Source organism: Centruroides vittatus, unplaced genomic scaffold (genome assembly GCF_030686945.1).
Source record: "Centruroides vittatus isolate TY-2023 unplaced genomic scaffold, ASM3068694v2 contig_417, whole genome shotgun sequence".
NCBI classification, from domain to species: Eukaryota; Metazoa; Arthropoda; class Arachnida; order Scorpiones; family Buthidae; genus Centruroides; species Centruroides vittatus.
In genome coordinates, this window is record NW_027122227.1 from 381,805 (window position 1) to 405,595 (window position 23,791).

Sequence of the window (23,791 nt, forward strand, 5' to 3'; positions counted from 1 at the left end):
TTTAACCACCAAAATTTAATAGCATCAATCCCCCTAATACACAAACTTCCCTGCAGAACTTCAGAAATTTTCGACAAAAAGCACAGGAGTTATTAAGCTTCAAACAGGGTAAACAAAATTGTGTCCTTCCCACACCTTTAGCATTCGTATATACAAAAAAAAAAACACGAATATTTCAATTTCTCACGTTTCAAGGTCCCAGAGTCCAAAAATTTAAAATCTTGGGGGGGTCATTTTATACCCGCTCGCTGTACTTTATCTCTGTTAATATATTTAAAAATTTTAACAATACTTTTTACCCATGGATACAACGTATCATTCGGAAAAACTTTACCAAATAATTACGTTATAAATTAAATGATTGCCTAAATGAACTTAAACTAATACATTATATCGAAAATTATTATTAAATTACATAAAATATTCTTATTTATTTATTTCGAAAAATGACAATGAAGTTAGTTAATAGAAGACGTTGAACTTCTTCCCGTCTCTGCTGTTTATATATAGAAACACCTTTCGAGGGCAATTCCAGACGTCTTAGCTTCACCCATTGCTTGTAGAAGTCGTAGTTGATCATGTTTCGTTTTATACCTAATCAACATATTCATTCATTATTATTATTTTATGTTATTTGGGGTTGGAATTTCAGCATCTTCGATCCTATAAGAAAAATTTTCGGTAAAAGATCAGGTAAGTGCGTAGAAAAAGATCCGCAGATGACACTATCATTGTCCGCTTAAAATGTTAGTAAATCGTTTTTTAAAGGAATTATTTGAGAATTTTTCATTATTAATTGGTTTAGTGGATAAATATTTTTAAACTAATTAAATTTTAGATGTTATTTTTAAAATAAATTCGTGTTATATCTCGACATCACGTCGTTTATCAGAGATTTATGATGATTCCTTTGCGCAATTTTGAATATTGATTAGTTAGATTTATTCATAAATCTTTCCGAAGTGAAAGAACAAAAGCATTGTCTCGAGATCCTTTACACTTTGGCGCATTTTAACTTAATAGGTTCTAAAACTGTCCCTATTAAATTCCTTTATGATGCTAGAAATCATTTCATTTTGGCTCTTTCTACTCGAGTTTCATACGATATGATTTTTATGTATAAATGACTTTTCTTGCATCTGTTTAAATTAGATAATATGTACTGTATATATACATACAACTACTTGATTGCTAAATAACTCCGCCCCGTGGGCACTGTGAGGGTCTTTTTTTTTCAAGCCCAATGTGGGTTTTGCCAGGCCCACAATGAGACTGATAAGATATCCGATTTTACTTTATATCGATTATTACTAATTATTACTAAGAAAATGATATTCGAAGATATTTTAACTGTCGTTAAATATACGCATTGAAAATTATTTTCTTAAAATAAAGATTATTTTCAATTAAAAGACGCATTGAAAACAAATTCAAATGATCCGTGCACAAAAATTTATGGATTGCTAATGGCTCCGAAATTCTTAAATATTTAAAAAATAAGATTAAAAGTTTATTTATAGTTTCGGCAAGGATAAAATATTCGAGTAATGTTTGTTCTTCCTGCCACGAATCCTTTGGAAGTGGGAGAAAAAGGAAATTAGTTGACGTGTGTGGACATCAACGATGTTATTCCTGTATCGTTTCCACCGATAAATGCCCCATTTGTCTTATAGATGGTAACTTTTATTCATTTTTATAAAGTTCGAAAAAATTCGATTTTAAATTTAATTTTCTCGAAGGCGTAACGTCTACCAGAAAACGTGTGGGTTTTCTTGATAAAATTTTTAATAAAAAAAGAAGACTCGCCATCGATTTTATTGAAAATTCCTCGCATAAGCGATTGAGACTACAAAGTAAGTACAGTATTTGTAATCTGTAACGTGGATCAAAAATGTACGAGTCTAATTTCATTTCAATTTATTAATAGACGAATGTGGTAGAACTTTAACAAATTCGTCGATGAGTATAGACTTCCAGCAAAATGTTTCCAGGAAAGGAACGTTGGAACGTAACATTAAAAGAATTTCAACTCTTTCGAATGCTTCTCGTAAATACGTCATTAGTTTTATTATTAGCTTATAGTATATCTTACTTGTTAGTGTTTTTTTTTTTCCTTTCTTTAACAGGAAAAACAATTGGTGCTATTTGATGGCGATGTTATTCTAAGTCTATCAATCTTTAAAATAAAAATTTAAATCGCCGTTCTTTTTGCTTATTAAAAATTATCATAATTCTACGTGACTTGTAACTATTTAACTTTTTTTTAAAGTTAGATTTTCATCCTTCTTTATTAAGATATCGTTCGGAACGTGTTTATATGTTCATGATCCAGAATCAAAAGTGAAAAATTCATTACATCAATGAAAGATAAAACCGAAATTTAAGGAGAATTTGTACATGTGCCAGTTGCATTTCCTGTTTGCAAACTTATATATATATTTATTTATTTATTTAAATAACTTTTTAAAAAATTAATAACAATATAGGTAACGAAGAAAGAAGAAAATACCATATCAAATTGAAGCCTTTGTTCTTCCAAGTCCCAGAACGACAGTCGGGTAATTATTTCGAAGGAAGGCAATGGCTCTTTGAGAAAATTGAACAGGTGTGTAAGTTCGTAGTTTGCGAGAAAACTAGCATCGTTTTTCTGTTTTTTTTTTTTTTCTTGAAATGTTTGGCTCAGCCAAGCAAAATGTTTGCTAGATCTTTATATTATTTGGATGGATTTGTTAAATTAAATTCGATTATATTTATGAAAATAATTGTATATCTTTCTTAACATTTATTTCGGATTTATAAATTGTCCTTGTTTTAAGACATTAAATATTTTTTATGAATTGTTTAATTTTTTATAAAGATAGATCTATTTAATATAAATGTTCAATAGCGTAACCAGGGAGAACCCAGAGAATCCTGGTCTTCTTACCTTTGTAAATAAGTAAAGGAAAAATCAAATAAGTAGGGAAAAAAATTTGAATATGACAAATTTTCCGTATTTCCTCGATTAAATCCCAGGAATTTATTTTTAAAACGTACGTATCCTCCGGAGTTTATCACCTTGCACCAGGACACCAATGGATAAAAATCGAAAGAAATACCTTAATTACTCGGAATTATCGAAACCGTTTTAATGATTGTATTTATGAGTTACGGTTACATTTGAAATAATTAGTGTTTTGCATAGTTAATCTTCTTCCAGTTCTGTTAATACGTTGTCATTCGTGTCTGTTGTCAATCAAGATCTTGACTACCATCTTCTGGTTTAAAGTCACCATGTCTTTGGCGAACTCGATCGCAACTTTCTCATATTCAATATTCGACAATGCTGTATTTATGATTTTATTTCAAAAAATCTTTCCATGAATTTTGGAATAAAAAGTACTATCCGACTCTAGACAATATAAAGAGGTAGAATTTAGTTAAACTCCTGATTCTAACTCTAAGCTACGTTACCTTATATCACTGGCGCATCCGGAGGGAGACCAACGGCTCTGGCACCCCGAAGGAAAAGGAAGAAACACTAGAAAATTTTGCAAAAATCTCTTCCTAATTAATTAAAATTTATTTTTTTATTTATATTGTGTCATGTCTTCAATTTCTATACTACTTATAATTCATAAGTGGTGGTCATATAAGGTAAGAATTCGCATTAATGATTTTTTTATTCGTTCAACTCGACTTTCCCAAGATTAAATTCTCAGTACGCCACTGCCTTATATAGCACGGTACTCGAACTTCAACACGTTTTCCATGCTTTTTCAATCCGGTATTTATTTGAGACCTGGTTTATTTTTAACAGCACCTTTATTCCCTGGGGTTTGTTTGACCGTATGGGTTTAATCGTGGGAATACAGTATGTATATACAATATGCAACATTCAATCAATTTTTACCACAATGCTACATCACTTACAATGTATGGTTTTTAATTTATGGCAACCCTACACAAGGGTGAATGTACAGTACATTGGCGCTTTCTAATTTGAACTACCCTAATATCACGCTACTGAGAATGTTTTTAAATATGACAGAACCGATTATTATAAAATATTAACTTTATAACTTTCTTAATTTTCTATTTGAGTATGTTTTTCACTTTTAATAGTTTTTAAAATCTCGTAGATATTTCAAAAAGAAAACGTTGTATTAATTCAAGGAAGACCCGGCTGTGGAAAAACTTCTATTATTTTGCGGTTGGTAGATTATAGCTGCTTCGGAAGAAAGAACGGTAAACTAATGCATTAAGATTTTACTTTTAAGCTATTGGGAACGTTTATATATGTGAGTTGTTATTGCTATAAATTCATTTTTAATACGTATATTTTCTTCAGAAGAGTCGATTGATGTAGGTAATATTTCCTGCCTTCTAAAACTTTCAAAACAAATCGTAGGATACCACTTCTGTCAAAAAGGCAACAGATACACTAGTTTAGTACCCGAATTTGTTCATAATTTAGCAGCACAGTTATGTCAAGCTCCTATTCTTCTTCCTTACAGAAATTTATTATTAAACGAATTTAGGTATTTTTTTTTAAAACTTTATATATAGAACGTTAAATGTTTTACACTCATTAATATTGTTTTCCTTCAGATATCACGAAATTCTTTCTATGGAATCGTGCATTTCCGATCCTAAGACGGCATTCGTTCGGGGAATTCTCGAACCAATAAAGTTATTAATCAGCAACGGAAATATTATGCCACCAAATTGCATTCTGGTAATCGATGCTCTGAATGAATCGGAAGATGAACATATTAAAAAATTAAAGCCCTTTCTGTTAAATATAATTTCAATATTACCTTCGTGGATAAAGGTTAGCAGTTGATCTTTCTTTCTAAATTCACATTTATTTATTTTAAAATAGTTTTGTACGTTTAGATTATTCTTACTTCGAGAGAATCTATTGAAGGTGTATCGATCATTTCACTCGACGATATCGACTCGAATGATAATATTCGAAAAGACATTTACGATTTTATTAATAAACGAATTGAAACCAGTTCCGACATACAATCTAATATATTAAACAACAGAACAAGTTCGAACGGCACCTTTAACAACAGGTAAGCAAAACTTTTGATAGATATAAGGGATAAATTTTACACGTTTTTCTTCCTTGATTTTTTTTTTATTCCAGTTTTTGTGAATGTACTCTGTATTTATTATATTTTTGAATACAGAAATTTACTGCGTAAGAACAGGATATAATCGTCCGCAGAAAATTTTCCAGGGAAGCGGAATCTGGAGATAAATGATTACATCAATAAATTTTTATTTAATTATTTAATTTTTCGGGTTTTTTTCACGTGTAGATTAGAAAATACAGTCATGGTTGAGGGTGTAAGGTTACATATCTCAATCACTTTTACAATTATAATTTGTAATTTTTTACTCTATTTCAAGAGACGGCGTTTCCCGTTTGCCCCGTTTGCTTTTTTTAACAAGTAAAATACATAGAACGTTTCTTTATTATTAATAGTAATTTTAATGATTGTATTCTTGTTAGTAAAAATATCATTAATTTATAGGGGTAAGAACCATTATGCCCCCTAATTTTTTCTCTGGATCCGAGGAAAAATCCCTAGCTTTCCTTCCTCTTGACGATCCTGGAAGTAGCCTATTAATAAAATTTTTAATTCTTAATTTTTTTTTTATTCAACCACATTTTCTCCAATAAAAAGCTTTAAATATTTATCATCTTCTTCTCATTTCTTTATCAATATATTTTAAATCTAGACCTTAAATCAGAGGCTCTTTCGGGGAGAGACAAAGGAGGCATAACTTATGTCTCCCCTTGATCAAAAAATGAAAATAAATAAAGAAATAAAATATAATAAAATAAGAATATCTTTTCTCTTTGAAATATATTTATATATTATATGTTATTTTTACATCTATCTACAGAGATCCCCTAATGATGATATCTGGATAGACCAGTGCTTCAAATGATGAATAACACCTTCAAGAAATAAAAATAATAGTGATAACAATATTATCTTAAAATTATATGAGAAAATGTTGATTAATCCAGTCCTTTTATCAAGCTTATTGATAAAAGTTCTAGCGTTATCCATATGACTCAACTATAATCTCGATATAAATTTTAAAATCTTTTTCCGTGCGTTTAATAATTTAAATTGGGGTGATAAAATGCCGTATTTACGGCTATTCAAAAATAATAGAAATATATACCTAAATAATATATATTTTAAATTAAAAAATATATTTAATTTCTTTTTTTTTTGCAGTCAAATTAGTAAAATAATAGCCCTAATTTCGGAAAGTATTGCTTAAGATTACTCTATTGATCAACGATAGCTAATTTTTATTTAAATATAATAGATCATCTGACTTATTAAACACTAGTTTTATAGTGTATTTCGAAGACACGTGGCAAGTTTTTATCGAATTATCTCTATTTAGCTGAGTTGATACGGTACATCTTTTTCGTACGCGTTGTAAAGATAATAGATGAAAAACTTGCCACGTGTCTTCGAAATACACTATAAAACTAGTGTTTAATAAGCCAGAAATACGGAAAAGGACACGTTTCATAAAATAAAATAATACATCACATCTCTCCTGGTTCGAAACCATACTTATGTAATGTTTAGATTTGCGGATTGATCTTATAAAGAAATTATTCTACTGTAAATCACCCTGTATGAATTTAGTCGGGACTGAACACATATTTTGTTCAGTACCTCACAATAACATTTGAATAACGTGTAATGTAAAACATACCTTGGTCGACTGTTTCTTATAAAATAAAGAATCCTTCCGTTCGTGTTTCATGCTCGTCTTTTCATTTTATGAGAAGATATTTCGTAGAATAAGAATTCAATCCCTTTATAAAGATACAGATGCATATGAAGACTTTACAGACGCGATTGCTTATTAATTCGTTCTGTAATGAGAAATAAACCGTAGGAAAAATCTTCAATTCCATTATTAAATTATAATTGTGCTATTATTTTTTACAGATTTGCCAAATTTTTGAGTACAACTAGCCAAGGTTGCTTCCTTTACGTAGATAACATTCTTAATATGGTGGAAAAAAGACACTTGGTACTCAAGAGTGATAGTTTCCGCATTATTCCAACTGATCTAGACCAGATGTACTTATTAATGATGAATATAAAATTTAATACTCTCACCTCTTTCGAAAATGTAAATATACGAATATTAAATTGATTTAATTATATAAAGATGTATATAATTTTATATAAATTTTTATTACTAACCTTTTCAGATAAAACCTATTTTGGAAATCTGTATAGCAGCTATTTATCCCTTGACTATGCTAGAAATTTATTATACTCTTAATTCCGGATTAATTCGCCATTTTGTTAGTTGGAGAAACTTTTTAGATGTATTTGATGCTTTGATATCCTCTAACATTCTCTGTAAAAGGAATGATGGAACTGTCATGATCATTCATCCAACATTAATCGACTGGTTAAAGAATCAGAAAGAAAAATTTTCTATAAATATCAGGTAAGATCTATATATTAGCCACTGTTTCGTTTGTTTGTATGCAAACGTGCGACTAATTAGGTAAATTTTTAAAGTTTCTTTGTGTTACAATTTTCCAGCAGTAGATTTTAGATTTATTCTATATATTTGAAATTTGTCTGAAATATAAGAAATCACATTTTGCATTAACCACATCGGATTGTCTTCCTTTTAAAATGCACTGTTCTTGCCATGCGAATTATATTATAAACAATCAATTCAAGTTTTTATTATTTTACAGGAATGGTCATGCAATGATTGCTTTACGATTGATGCGCTTGGAACATCCTGTAGAAAGTGAAAAGATTCTTGAACTGTCCTACCATATCTTAAATGCTGGAATGTTTGAGAACGAATCCCTAAATGCTCTCGCTCTGCTCTTAAGCAGCTCGGATGTAAACACCGCTTTTGGCAATCCTCGCAATTTATCCGATCCCGATTTACAAGTAAGATATTAATTAAAACGTAATAAATCAAATTGAATTGCTCGATTAATTAATTAATTTAATTCTAGATTAATAAGTTACTTATGAAAGCAAAAGCAGATCCAGATTTCATTACCGATTATTTGAATGGATCTAGTGCACTCTCTTGTTTTTCATATTACGGTTGTATGGATTTAGTAGAATTACTAATCGAACACGGCGCCGACTGTAATATTAAATCCAAATTGGGACAGACTGCTTTGCATTTAGCTTCTGAAAAAGGATACATTTCAATCATTCGTATACTGATAGAAAATGGTTGCCAAGTAAACGAAATTTCTTATTTACTTATACTTTTTTAAAAATTTATTTGTGTTTTATCGAAACTTATCTTATTTTCAGATAAATCACGTTGATAAGAATGGTGCCACAGCTTTAGTTTCAGCGGCATCTAAAGGACATCTGGAAATTGTACGCCATTTGTTAAGTTACAAGTTACCCGATATCATTAAATCTTTTAGTCAAAATACAGAGAAAGCGCTAATTGCATCGATTTTAGGTGGCCATTATGACGTATGAATGTTTAAAAATCTACTCTATTTAAGTTTATTAGTTCTACCGTTCTTAACTGTTTCTTACGTTATAGATTTGTAAGTTTTTTCTGGAATCAAAAACACTACTCAACTACATGGATCCGGAAACTGGTCACACGCCATTAACTGCAGCTTGTACGGTTGGTCACCGTGATATTGTGGAATTATTAATTAAACATGGTACTCCTATAAACGTTAAAAATAAGAATGGAGTTTCCGTCATGGCTTGTGCCGTTTCGGACGGACATTTGGATATAGTTCAATATCTGTTGAACTGCATCCGTCCTAATGAATTAGATAAACAAGTTGATGAAAAGAGTCGCACTCCATTGATGATTGCAGCTAGTAAGGGGCAAATTGATATTATGGAAGTATTGGTTTCAAAAGGTAAACAACTGAACGAGATAATTCTTTGATATCTGTAGATTAAACTTTATATAATCATTCTGAATTTATTTATAGGAGGAGCTCTGATTACAACGAAAGACGAAAATGGTTTTTCCGCATTATCCTGGGCTTCTATGAATGGTCAGATCCAAGCTATTACTTGGTTACTGGAAAGGGGAGCCGATATTAATGGCACAGACTCTTTCGGAAGAACTCCTCTAATTTTAGCAGTTACAAAATCTAATATAGAAGTCGTTAGTAATCGTATCTAAAATTAATTTTTTAATTATACTTTACTAAGATTGTAGTAATTCATATTAATCTATTTAGGTACAGATGCTTCTGAATAACGGAGCATGCATAAATCATGTAGATAAAAATGGTTTTACGGCAATAGACCGAGCAATCGAAATTTCTAACATATCGATTGTAAATATACTCTTAAAAAGTGGAGCTAAATTAGGTAAATAATTAATCCAAAAGCTAAACTTACTGTTAAATTAAATTAATATATTTAATATGTTTACAGGCCCGCAATCTTGGGCCACCGCCGATAATAATCCAGAAATGATCATGCTGCTCTTAGGAAGATCGTGGAGTAGAATTAAATCCAAGGTAAAATTTTAAAATAATGGTAGTTTAATGTTTACAGCAATGATGATGATTAAAATTGATTTTATAGGAAGATGAATTTCGAAAATCAGAAGTTTTGACACACACTTCATCTTGGTGGAAGCTTTACGTAAGAATATTTTATGATGATTTTAATGGGATGATAGAGATTTAATTACATTTATTTTATCTACAGGAATGTCCTTTAACGATGAATGGTGATCAAACTTTGTAAATCATTAAATGCCTGCATGTTGTGAGTTTAAGATGTAATCTAATCTTAGATACATTCCAGATTTATAGTTCCTTATTTATATGAGCAAAAAATCAAACTGAAGTTTGTGTTCAATATAGGTTTGTTATAGATTTGGAATTTGATCTATAAACTGTTTGAATAAAAAGATTTTTCTTTTGAATATTTTTCTGAGTTATTGATTAATTTTTCTATAAATAAATTTTTTAAATCAAAATTAAATATATATACAAAATATAAAAACACATATTCTACGAATATATTAAATATAATATTATACATCAATTTGTCAATTATATTTACTTGGCGCACAAAATATTCTGTTTAAAATATACTACAGACTTCCGAAACTAATTCTACACACACTAAGTATAGTTAATTTAATATATTGGAGAGAAGAACGAAGGAATTTACAGACTACTTGGTTTCATTTTCGTTGGTTATTAATCCTAATTTCTTGGCGATATTTTTGCATTTGTAAGTAACTTCTTCTTGAACCAAATTGAATGACATGGCAATGAACGCTAATCCTATTATCAGATAGATGCAGCAAATTATGAGTTTAGCTTGGCTCCCTTTGGCTTGTGGATTCAAAATAGAACTTCCGGGAACTAAATCACCAAATCCGATCGTACTCAAAGTAATGAAGCAGAAATAAGCACTGTCTAAATAATCCCAATCTTCCCATAAATCGAAAATCAGAGCACCCAGACATATATAAAAAGTAACAAACAAAAGAACGACAAAAATTGGAACACCTTTTCTTCCTTCTACTTGTTCCGAATGTGTTTTTATATTAATTTCTGTTTTAGGAAGGTTTTTAATTTCACTAGGTGATATATCCATTGAAGATATACATTCTATTTGTTCCGCTTCGGTATGATTCTTTATTTCTTCTAAACACACGTCCTTTGCATTTTCGTCACTTTTTTTTAGTTTTCTCGTGCATAATTTACACGAAATATGATACAAAACTGTAAAGGTCCTAGCCAATAAATTTCCAATGTTACTTAGGAATAAAAGCATAAGTGGTATGCCCAATAAGGCGTAGAATATAGTTGTTATTTTTCCAATTCTTGTTTTTGGTGCAATATTTCCGTAACCTAAAAAGAAAGAAAATGAATGAATGATTTTTACATACAGATAAGGACAGTTTCGTGTAACATTAATTTTATCTTTCATTTAAGTATTATCTAAAATATGTGCTGCATTTCTCTTCTGAATAGATAAAAAAGTGTTTAAAACTTTCATTTTAAGATTGTTAGTTATTGATGAGATATACAAAGTTAACAGAACTGATGGAAAGAGTGTCAGTTTTTAAAATAAAAGTTGTAACTCTCCATAAATAAGATAATACAATACAAACATGATTTATAAAAATAATATACATATCTATATATTAATTATTTCAGTTTATTAAGATTTCTATTTTAAATTTGTCAGATATAAAATTTATTAACTTAAATGAAAATAATTCAGTTGTGATAAAGACATACAAGGTGAGTCATAAGTATCTTGCACCCTTTTCATTCAAAAGATACTGAAGATATGGTAATTTTTTAATTAATATAGTTACATAGGAAGTCATGTATAAGGTTGGACCTTTTTGATTCGCCTTGGAAATCATTTTCAGGGCCAACAAAAGTAGTCTCATTTGATTCTCCACACACGACTTCCTATGTAACTACATTAACAATCTTCAGTACTTTTGAAAGAAAAGGATGCGAAGTACTTTTCACCCTGTATAACATTTAAAATGCTTCCACAAGAATGATTTTGAGAATATAAAGAATAAAATAATTTTTTATACTTTACAAAATACGGAACAATTATAAATATTCTAACCTTTTTCTATTTAAATCGGTATAGTTTCCTCTAGTTTGAATGCTAAAGCAGTGGGATTAATGTTACAACGTCAAGTTCATGACTTGCAGCCTATTTTTATCAGCTCTTATTTTGTATATCATTGCCAAGAAAACTTCAAAGGCTTATTATTTTAATCCAGATTCAATGCGATTGAGATTTACGTGATCTTACTTTAAGTCATCTGATTTTAATTTACGCTATTAGCGAGGTTGAGGCCGAAGTTTTAAACGCGAAAACGTGTACGTCGGACGTTCAGCGCCGCTTTCCTGTAAGCTTAGAAGTTTGACAATGGCGTTTGGGACGTCGAGCGTGATTCCACTGACTTTCCAAACGCCATTGTCAAACTTCTAGGCTTACGGGAAAGCGGCGCTTGAACGTCCGACGTACACGTTTTCGCGTTTAAAACTTCGGCCTCAACCTCGCTAATATTCGTTGAAGCGCGCATCCATAAATACAATCCTCGCATAAATCACGATTAATAATGTAAGAAATTACTAATAATTTAATTTTTATTTGATTAATTAACAGGTCTTTGATTTAAATATTTATTAATTCAAATTTAAAACCAACGAAACGTTCAATTACATCTGTATACTCTTAGCATCTGCGATAAGTTAAGTAAGTTACGAAATATTAAAAATAAATCGAAAGTACGCCTACTTTCTAGTCGATATCCAATCTGTTATTAAATTTATGACGTTCTGGTTCTTAGTAGAGTAAAACAAAATTTATATAAGTCATTCATGTTGTCATTTCGGCAATTTGACACTGAATATTCAACTACGCGGTATAACACATAGCCTAAAGATACTCTACACACTCTAGACACATCATTAATACTACGTTCAATAAAGAAATAGATTTCTATATGAATGAATTAAATTAATTTCCGTTAAATTTGCAAATGCTATTTATTTAACCACGGAAAAGCAATTTCTTTTAATTGAAAAAGTTAGCTTTATTCGATAAAACTTACAGACGAAAAATTGATAACAGTATTAATTGGCTGCAGTTTTAATTTAAAAGGGTTTTTTTTATCAACTTCAGCCAGATAAAAATAATCTAAAGAATAGTAAGAGAGACTTCAATAACTTTCTCATATACTCGTATACATAATCTATATGCCTATATACTTACTGTATATGAGATTCCATTAATACAATAGAAATGAATCTGTTTATTATTACTGTAAAAAATATTTTTAAAGTATAAGTGTTAATTATTAAATAATCAAAATAATTTTGCCGAAAAATAGGTGGTTTGGCTGTCATCTTACGACAAGAATAATAATTAGTTTTCAATTACGTTAACTAATTCGAAAGACTGGAGCGATATTTAAATCCGTAATTTCCGTTTACGGTGCAGATTACCAGTTAGTCTATCCGGACTCCATAGGAATTTCGCTTGCAATCTATCCAATTACATTACATAAATATTCATATACAGTAAACTCCCGATTATCCGGGCTAATGGTGGGGAGCGGTGGCACGGATAATCGAAAAACACAGCTAATCCGAACTATAATTACAGTATTTATTTCTAAAATGCAACATATTATACATTTCTAAGACAGACAATTATTTTAACATGTTTAATGCTCACTATTATTAAGAAAATCTATGATTTTGGTTTGTTTGCAGGAATCTTTTAATGATTTAAACATCTAAATACGAACACGTGCACACTAGGCCTATAGGATGCGTAAACATGAAAGTGAGCAACTATTTAAAAAATACATACACATATAATTATTTTTTAAAATTAAATTTATGCACGGATAATCCACAAACCGGATAATCCGCACACGGATAATCGGGAGTTTACTCTAGTTTTATTTATCAGTCGACTATACTTAATTTCTACTTTATTATTTATATGCAGGTTAGGCCTATATACAAAACAGTATATGAGATGGTGCCTGCTTCATCTTAAAAAAAAAAAAAAAAAAAAAATTCCAACAACGAGTTGCTTAGTTTTCCTGGCAACATTAAAAATTATGTGTGACGCCATCTGTTATGTAATTTTATTATCAAAAACTTTTTACATTTTTAATTATTATATAATAGCAAAAACTTAATTTTGAGGGTAGGGATGGGTTTATTAAAAAAAAAAAAAAATTGTAAATGCTAATAAGTAAATTCGTCATCAAATCCGATCTTACTCGAGATATACACGACCCCTTTATCTCCCCACCCCCTTCACCTTTAACCACCAAAATTTAATAGCATCAATCCCTCTAATAAACAAACTTCCCTGCAAAATTTCAGAGATTTTTGACAAAAAGCACAGGAGTTATTAAGCTTCAAAGAGGGTGAACAAAATCGTGCCACACACCCACACTAACATCCGTACATATGGAAAAAAAAACCCCGAATATTTCGATTTCTCGACGTTTCAAGGTCTCCTCTGTCCAAAAAATGTAAAAAATCTTGGGGTGAATGTCATTTTTTGACCGATGTCCATACTTTCTCTCTGTCATTCATAACAGAACCAAGTTTTATGAATATGCATTAGCCAGTTTCTTTAAAAAATTTACCCTTTAAATGAATAAGCCTTAATCAGATTATAATGCTTTAAAGTGATTCGAAGTTGTATAGAAACACGATACAATCACAATTAAATTATTTTAATATTGATTGTTAATAATATAATTTTGTTCTATAATTCGAGTTTCTAGAATAGATCAATTCTAAATGTTTTCAAACTAATTATATCTATTGTTTATAAAAATTTTCCAAGTCTTTATAAATATTAACACTTGAAAATGACTGTAACATTTTCATTTCTTTAAATAACATTCAACATTTTTAAAATAACAGAAAACAAAATAAATAATTGCTAAGCAATTTCAAAAAGTGTTATTTTGAATTATGACTCTGTCATAAAAATGACTGTAAGGAAATACATATTATTTATTCTATACAATGGCAATGTTCCTTGGATAACAGATGGCTCTCTCTTTTAACGATGTAAAATAATTCCTAGTAAAATAAACGAGATAAACAAAAAATTAATTACAGTAATATAACGAGTCGAGTCTGAAAGGATTAGACAATCTGTTCAATAAATCTCTGACAATTCTTACTGAACTCAAAAGAGAAGGAGCAGCTGGAAATACCAAACAAGTGAAGTGCATAATCTACAAATCTAAATGTGTGTGCATTATATGATATAGGTCTACATTATTATGTGCGGGGATTGTTTGAAAAGTAGTGATCCTACCTATGAAGGAGTTGTCGAAACGAAATAAAGTTTGTGGCATTTTGAAACACAACGCTCAGCATGAAATTTTCACCTCTGGCCTTTCTGCCCAACAGTGTCACGTTGCAGAGAAAGGGCGCACTGTCAGTTGAGTGGGAGACCTCTGTGAGTGAGGATCGTGTGAGTAATCGAGCAGTTATTCATTATCTGTTTTTCCTTCTTGTTTCCAACATTTGATAGGACAATATTTCAACAGTGACGATGCCACCATGGATGCTGTCCGCGAATAATGTGTGGACTAAGACAAATCTTTTTTCACAAAGAGTTTGCAAAGCTAGAGCACTGATGAGAGAAGTGAATCACATTCCAGGAGGAGTATGTAGAAAAGTGTTAAAATGTCATTTGACTGGGATAACTCCTCCACAGATAGGATCACTACTTTTCAGTCAATCCTCTTGTATATATACTAATAAATAAAAATGCGGTTCAATTCTAATTTTATTGGAATAAGAATAATTTAAATTATTCATATTTTTATGCCGTTATTTATGTAAATTAGTGACGTTTTTAGGCATAGACAATCTAGATTTATGTCTGGAGTCCAGCGCTTTTATAGGCTTTAGACAATAAAAAATATGTCTTCGTTCAGTACTTGAAATACGTTAGGCTACCAGCTAAGATCCTAGATCGTATGTAATACAAAGTATCGTATGATAGATTTTTCATTATACAAGTTTATGTAAAAGAAACGTAATAAAATATTTAATGTCATATGTCTCTCCATGCATGTAAAATATGAAAAACGTAAAAATTGCAAACGGTTTTTAGTATAAGTTACTATCATTTAATAACAATTTATTCATATTTTTATGAATAAATCGGAATTGAAAGTTTACGATATTATTATGTTTTATTATTGCGAATAGTTTATAAAATCCGATACAAAACATAAACAAATGCACCTAGGCTATAGTTTACAGTTTATTTAATTCATTAATTCGATTTTACTAACAGGAAAGGATTAAAAGCGGTGACACATCCAGAAGTAAAGCTCAAGAAGGGCGATTTTAATCCGTGTAATAAACAATATAGATATATAAAACTTTAATTTATTTGAATAATTAGTAAAAGAAGTAAAGTACATAAACATATAAAAAAAAGTATTGATCAAGAGCGCATATTAGCTCGTATTAACAATAATACATTTTAGGAGAACGATCTTTTTTTAATTCTTTCATCCTATGGGCAGGCACTAACAGGGCATTTTTTCCATAACTGTCGTGGGTTCGACCAGGTACATAATGGGAGAGACAGAGTAATTAGAGACAAAACCCGATATATCTGGGATAGATCAAGTCCTGGGATTCACTCGTATTCAATCCCATGTCTCCAAGAGTAATAGGCTGACGACTTCTTAGGAGTTCGATTGCCCCTATCAACCTCCCTCTCGATTCGCTCCTAACTGAAACTGTCATTTTAAAATAGAATGGTGGAAAATCCATATATACTGTAATACAGTATTTTTTTTTTAAATCTAATTTTGCAGGGAATTTTTTTATTAAACCGTATTCTAGATAAATGAAATCTAAAAATTCTGAAATAATTTAACTTACAATTGTCCATCCAATTGTCATTTATTGTCCATCCATTTGTACATTAAGACGTACAAATGGATGGACAATAAATGAAATTTAAACACAAATAATATATAAAAGAAAAATAATAACTGCCGAAAAAACTAAAAAGTGGAAAGTTAAATAAAAATAAAACCGTAAAACTTTGTCAGAATCGAAGATATATTCTTAAACGTTACAGTACGTCCGAACACAGCTTCTTTCGTTAACGTAGAAATTTTATTTCTATTGCCTTTAAAACTATCAACTACATTTGTTGGCAAAACATTTTGGCAATGTACTGTGACCAGATGTCAAATTTGGGACAAACCTGTGTTCCACTTCACACTTAATACGATGCCTCCAAATTACGCACTACACAGCATAATCTTATCGTACGTCTCCTCCTGTTTTATGCCCACCTAATTTCTTTCTGTAATCTCAAAATCGATCTTAATCTTTCCTCTATGAATAACGCATCACCACGTTTAAAGTTTCTCTCCTTTCCCTCAAAAGTTTATATAATTAATTTCGTTTCAATTATAAAACCGAAGGAAAGATATGTAAATTGAATACAATGGATGAAACTTACGGAGTCAAGCTATGACTTTATTTGGTTTTGTATGAATTTTTGGTTACGTATACGTTTACATCTACAAAATAAATGCAGTATATAATATAGCCTAAAACTTTTACATAAATAAATAACTTATTTTACATTTATGTATAGATTTTTTTTTTAATTTGTAACTCCTTTTGCCTATTTGTAACCGAATGGCACTAAGAGGGCTTTTATTTCCGTTTTTTCCGTTTAGCCATTTTTTTCTTTTTAACAAATGAAAAGACATTGCATTTTATTAACAAAGAAACATGCTATCTTAAATATTTTATTTTATGGTAATAAAAATAACATTAATCTTATAGGGGTAGAAACCACTACAGTTTCCTAAATTCATTTAACAGTGTTCGTTTAATTCACATTTAAAGTTTCAATTTCATGTAAAGAAATGCGTTAAATTTATATGCGTTTATATGATAAATATGTAAATGAAATACAGAATTGTCTAATCATCGGTGTTATTTTGTATTATTTTACTTATTTTATACAATATTGAGTTTAAAACAAAAAGACTAACTTCGATTTGTATTTTTTGTGTGTATAGAATATTGTGTATACTATTACAATTTCATTTGATGACAATAAAAAGTTATAAAATTTCAAAATTTGGTAGCGTCATCTGTTATGATATTTTAATTTAAAAAACATATTTTTAACTAATATAAAATGGAAAAAAAGCTTAATTTTCGGGGTAGGGATGGATTTTATTTAAAAAAAGAAAACTTGTAAATGCTAATAACGAGTAAAATCGTCATTAAGTCCGACCCTACTCGAAATATACAAGACCCCTTTATCTCCTCATCCCCTTGACCTTTAACCACCAAAATTTAATAGCATCAATCCCTCTAATAAACAAACCTCCCTGCAAAATTTCAGAAATTTTCGACAAAAAACACAAGAGTTATTAAGCTTCAAAGACGGTGAACAAAATCGTGCCACACACCCACAATAACACCCATACATACAGAAAAAACCCCACGATTTTTTTTTCTTTTCTTTTTTCTTTTTTGCATTTCTCGACGTTTCAAGGTCCCCGAAGTTCAAAAATGTAAAAATCTTGGGAGAAGGGTCATTCTTTTTACCGCTAACCATACTTTCCCTCTGTTATTTATTATATAACAGCCGGGAAAGTAAATAGAAATCAAGTTAATTCTTCTGAATGCAGGATGATACGCTACACAAAACAAATACAAATCAAAGTTAGCATTTTTCTTATAGCATTTACACAATATCATATAAAATAAGTAAAATAATACATAATACTGTATAAACCGATAAACACACGATTCTGTATTTCAATTTCCATACTTAAAAGAGGTTTTTGCCATAAAAAGTTTAATATAATTTGTCTATAAATAAATTTTCTTACCTTAAACTGAAACATTAAATTGAATTAATAAAAAATACAATAAAAAATAACGTAAAACAAATGCAAAAAATGGTCTATGAACAGTAGTTAGTGGCGTCTAGTAGCCAAGGTCGGCAATTAGCCAATAGGAATTAACCTAACATTATCACCTCTCTGATTATATTGGCTCTCCCCTACGTATCTAATATCTAAGTAGGAACCAGCAGTTTTCCACAGAAAGTCCTCCCGAGAGGCACCGTCTTGGGAGATCGTCCTCGTGTTGTCTGGCCTCTTCCGTCAATCCGATCCAATTCAATTGAATGTAGATTAGTTTATGAAACTGTGAACGTTTTAGATTTAAAATTATTTTTATTATTTTAAAATTCTATCTAATATTTCAGCGTTATCATAACGGAAATGAATATAATTAGATTTGAACTGAGACTATATTCACGGCATAAAAGTTTACAGTATCATATTACAAATGACATCCATAAATCAAAAGTACGCCTATAAGAAAAAGTTTTCGGTGTGTAGACTATGTTTTACTGCATTTCATTACATCACTATTTATCTAATATAAATGTATAATAATTAAAAAGCTTTTAATTAAACAAATTAGGAAGAGTTACTTACAAAAAAAATGTATCAATTTTAATAAGCAACTTATTTAAAAATGAAGTTAGAATATCATTAGTCCTACAAAACAGAACTACAAAAAACTACTTAGTGGCAGTTTGTGGCAACCAGTGACAAATTAAGACCTTTCGGGACTTTCAGACACGGAAGACTGGACCCATTCTAAACTAATAATGCTTGATTTTTAGCTATAAACTATTTATAAATTATGATATACAGCTGTCAGAGTAAAATTGCTTTATTTATTCCAATGGGATCTCCGAGACCCGGGTCCTAGAATATGCCTCACGTGTCTAGTAAGCGGCTGAAAAATTTTTAAAGATATTTAGTTTGTAATATTTGCCAATAGTTGAACAAAATTAGAATCTCGAGATAGGCATCAATAAATGATGTAATTCTTGAAGTATTGCTATCTCCTTTATCATTACGTTCTCATTGTTGAAAGTATTTATCAATAACAAATCATTTAAACTATTGGCCCTATCTGTTGACTAGAAGTAAAAAGATTGTACGGTACAATGTATCGTGTTCTGGCAATCATCCAAGCCATTTTGTGTTCGATAATACAAACAGGGTTCTAAATTAAAATTGCAGTTAAACTTACAAAATTTTCATTATTATTAATTAAAATATAATTATTAATATTTAATATTCAACGCAATAACTACATAATATATTTATAAATCTATTGCATGCAATAATTAATTAGTAGAAAAATTAGTTAATTAAATTGCTCTTATTCAATAATTATTAACTAAAAAGTAAATAAGTTATTTAAATATTTAAGCAAATTGTAACTTAATTAGTATTTTTTTAATCTTTCAAATTCTACGAGTCCATCGAATGTAGACACAAGGTCATCATTATCCTCTCCAAACACCAATTTCTATAAATATGAAACAACAATAAACGAAAAAGTTAAAGACAAATTAAAATAGATTGATATTATTTTAACTTCATAAAAACTAACGGGGACGAAATTTTACTTTTTTTTAAATGTTTATTTTTGTTTAAAAATATCTAGAACCAAATATCACCACGAAAAACATAAAGACCGATGAACTTTGAATCTGTAGAAACCTACTTAAAATAAGCATTTACACTAAACGTTGCTCTAAAAAATAATTCTAAAATTAGAATTGGGTTATTTAATTAACTTACTTATTTACTGTGGAGATACGTTAAAGATTTTAATTAAATCGTGTTTCCCTCCCCCCTTCTTCTTTAGGTCTACGTTTAAATTTAACAAGCTAAACTTAAATCATTCGAAGCTTTTCTCAAACAAAATAAACTTGACCTTACTTTAAAAGATGACACATTAACGAACCATTTCGCTTAGAATTTGAAAATAGAATCAACGTAAAATGTAAGATTAGAAAACAATAATATGAACTAAAACAATAATTATGTTATAATTTAAATAAAAAATATGAGCCTGAGTTAATTTCGATATTCATCTTGAAGCATTGTTTGTTCTAAAATACATCTGCATTGTATCAATGTTGACCTAGACATAGTTCCAAACTTAGAAATCTCATTTGTGCTAAGAATTTTCCTTTAATTCACATATATTTTACAGAATTAATATATATTTTTAGTCAATTTAAGCTTTATCGAGACTTGTTTATGCGCTATCAACAACTGGATATAAAAATATCTCTCCTCGAGTAAATAATGTATTTGATTCTAATTATTGTTTAAAGTTTTGTCACGGACAATTCAATTAAAGTTATTTGCTGTGTTCAATTAGATAAGGCAATTATATCTAATGAACGTTCTATATATACATTACGTATGAAATATTTAAATATATAAATTACATTAATTTTATAAATCTAGTGAGTGTAATTATTCAACAACTGGCGTTTATTTATATCACTTAACTTTAATTGATATAGGAAACAATATAATATAGTGTTTCTATATTTTAAATAAAACGAACACAGTTATAAAGTTTAGCATTACATTCTTATATCAATGTAACCATATTATATTATGAGTATTGTATTAGCTTACAGATCATGGCAATTGTTTTATTCAACTTCATAAAAAACGCATAATAGAGATATTTTCACAGAATATAAAAATAGGTAATTTACAATGAGAAGATTATATACTGTAATTGCTTTTATCAAATATCTACGTATATACAGTATATTATAGACAGGTTGAATTTGTTAAGGCTCTAAGCTTTAACATATAATACGCCTTTCCCTCCAAATACTGATACGTGTAAAAATGTGAGGCTCTAAACTATACAATTATAACGCGAGGCCCTTGTTTAGCTTATGCACAAAATCGATCTCATGATAGTAAAACAGAAAATACAATGAGAAATATTGTAATTTTCAATGTGATTTTTTTCCTATAAACACTAACATTTATAGGCGTATTCTTCCGATGTATGCTTTAAACAAATAGAATAATTATGAGTTTAATAAAAATTGGAATCGTCTGATATTTTATTATTTTGAAAAGATCGAGAAAAAAAGATTATTTATCATAACATTAATGAACGTAATACCTTTTCAGAGACTAGTTTTCCAATTGTCGCGCCATTAATCAGAAATCATTAATGTTATAAGATCAACATCCCAACAATAAATTTTATGATCATAAAAAACCAAATTTACTAATTATTTAACATTATACAAGAAATAAAAAAGATTCCTTAAATCGTTTAAATGATTCGAGATATATTTTGATTTAGAAAATACTAATATATTAATAGATCTTATTAATTCATTCATGTTTCCGTATTATTATTTGTGAGACTATGTACTGTACGACATAAGAAACTAACACCAGAAATTTTTTATTTATGTCACACAACTAACGCTAAACTTTCTAAAATTTTAAATCAATAAGTTCAGTAAAAAGTAATATGTATATCAAAAAGTAATATGTATATATTACTTTTTATCTGAACTTATATTTTACATTTATAGGCCTATTACTTTTATATTATAGTAATATATATATATATATATTTCTTTATTTGTCATATATATATATATACTAGATAAGTTAAAATCCTTCAATTTATGCTATTTGTATACTAATAAATATACCTATTTATTTTGTTAATTTACGGTATCTAAGTGTATTTAAATATCAAAATACACCTGTTACCATAAATTCTAAAACACACGAGTCTACTAGCTTCATACTGTAGAACGCACTTTTTAAAACTTATTGATAGCCTATTCAAGGTTAATTTAATCGTACCTTATGCTTGTTCTTTTTTAAAATTAACTTTGTATTAATGAAAATTATAAATTTATAATACTGCGTTATCATAATAACCTTATAAGTTTAACTTATATTAAACAAATTTTAAGAATAATAATAACTTTAGATGTGTTTGATGGACATTAATTTCTCTAGATCGCAGCTTTAATGATCTATTATGATTGATTATTAACTTACCTATTGTGGTAATGACAGTAATAGAATATAGAAGTGCACCAGGAAAAGTCCACTGAGGTTCTGGTTCTATAGGTTTGTTTTCTGTAGGTTTTTTCAAATCCAAAATATGCTCTTCGAATTTCTTCAATCTTATACGAACTAAATGTGTCCAATTATTCTTATATAATATATTCATCCTTACAGTGATACGCCATAGTTCTCTGATGCATTCTTCTCGATCTCTCTCTATTTCTCTCAACTCTCTTTTAATTGTCATTTCTCGTAAATTCCTTTCGTGTCGACGTTCGTTGAATTCATGCTGAGATTCGAAAGCTTGAAAAGTTAGAGCGCCTATAATGGCATAACCAATCACCAAAAAGCATAGACCCACGTGAGAAAAGGCATACTTCACTGCTATTTTCAAGTAGCGTTTAGTTCTAACCCCTAAATCTTCTTTAGTTTCTGCCATCTTCGAACACGTGTGCGCTACTGCACTGTTTCCAAGCTAATGCAGCTTGGCTTACGTCCCGACTCGCATCTCCTATGAGACACAGCGATCCAAATGTATCTCAGCATCACACTAAAATAATGAATTACGAATTGTACGTTTGATTGTCAGTTTATATCACAGTCTCAAATCAAATATGAGCTATTTTAAATCATTAAAAATGCACCAAAAATTTTTTTTTGCATCGCCATTTTTATAAATTAAAAAAAGTAAAAAAGGAGAATCGGGAACGATGATTGATAATTTTCTATGTAAATTTTACACAAGATTTTAAGAAATAATAAAATATTAATTAAAAATATGCCATAAATTATGTAAATTTCAGTAAAAATGAACTATGTATTTGCGTACTGTATCTGTTTTCATGCATTACTTCTCTTATATATAATTTGCAATTTAAATAAACAGTAGTTTGACAAATTTATAAATTTAAACATAAAAAATATTTCTTTATAATTATTATACTTTCTGTTTAAAATAAAATTATATACGAGTATTATTTAGGCGCAAAATACAATATTAAATGAGATTTTTAACAAGTAAATGCGCGGTATTTAAATTCGTATCGATTGAAATTACAATATTAAGCCTTCTTAATACAAAATATACGTTTATTTTAAATATATTTATAATAAACTATTTCAATTTTCTTTTAAAAAACGCAAAAACTAAAAATTTCCTGCATAATCAGTACAGAAAAAATTGTTTAGTTGACTTCACTGCATCACAAGGAAGTTTAAATTTTAATTTTTATTAAATAAAAATGTTTCACTTTCGTTATTATAACAATATAAAATGAATACA

The 23,791-nt window shown here is 29.2% G+C and overlaps 2 protein-coding genes across 2 annotated transcripts; one reads left to right on the plus strand and one right to left on the minus strand.

Moving 5' to 3' along the window:
* The first annotated feature begins 576 nt into the window (after positions 1–576).
* On the plus strand, positions 577–9,948 carry LOC136976640 (protein TANC2-like). Its single transcript, XM_067271985.1, has 20 exons — positions 577–693; positions 1,521–1,676; positions 1,740–1,853; positions 1,928–2,047; positions 2,487–2,605; positions 4,122–4,227; positions 4,331–4,520; positions 4,591–4,813; positions 4,879–5,063; positions 6,984–7,170; positions 7,253–7,497; positions 7,757–7,961; positions 8,030–8,266; positions 8,343–8,513; positions 8,587–8,920; positions 8,996–9,174; positions 9,251–9,383; positions 9,450–9,535; positions 9,603–9,662; positions 9,729–9,948. Exons 1-20 carry the CDS (start codon positions 579–581, stop codon positions 9,765–9,767), a joined length of 3,204 nt encoding a protein of 1,067 aa, XP_067128086.1. The 5' UTR covers positions 577–578; the 3' UTR covers positions 9,768–9,948.
* Positions 9,949–10,022: 74 nt separating this feature from the next.
* LOC136976649 (TWiK family of potassium channels protein 7-like) lies at positions 10,023–23,010 on the minus strand. Its single transcript, XM_067271995.1, has 2 exons — positions 22,501–23,010; positions 10,023–10,888 (listed from the first exon to the last, which is right to left on the minus strand). The coding sequence occupies exons 1-2, from the start codon at positions 22,946–22,948 to the stop codon at positions 10,203–10,205; spliced, it is 1,134 nt and encodes a 377-aa protein (XP_067128096.1). The 5' UTR covers positions 22,949–23,010; the 3' UTR covers positions 10,023–10,202.
* Between the last annotated feature and the right edge of the window lie 781 nt (positions 23,011–23,791).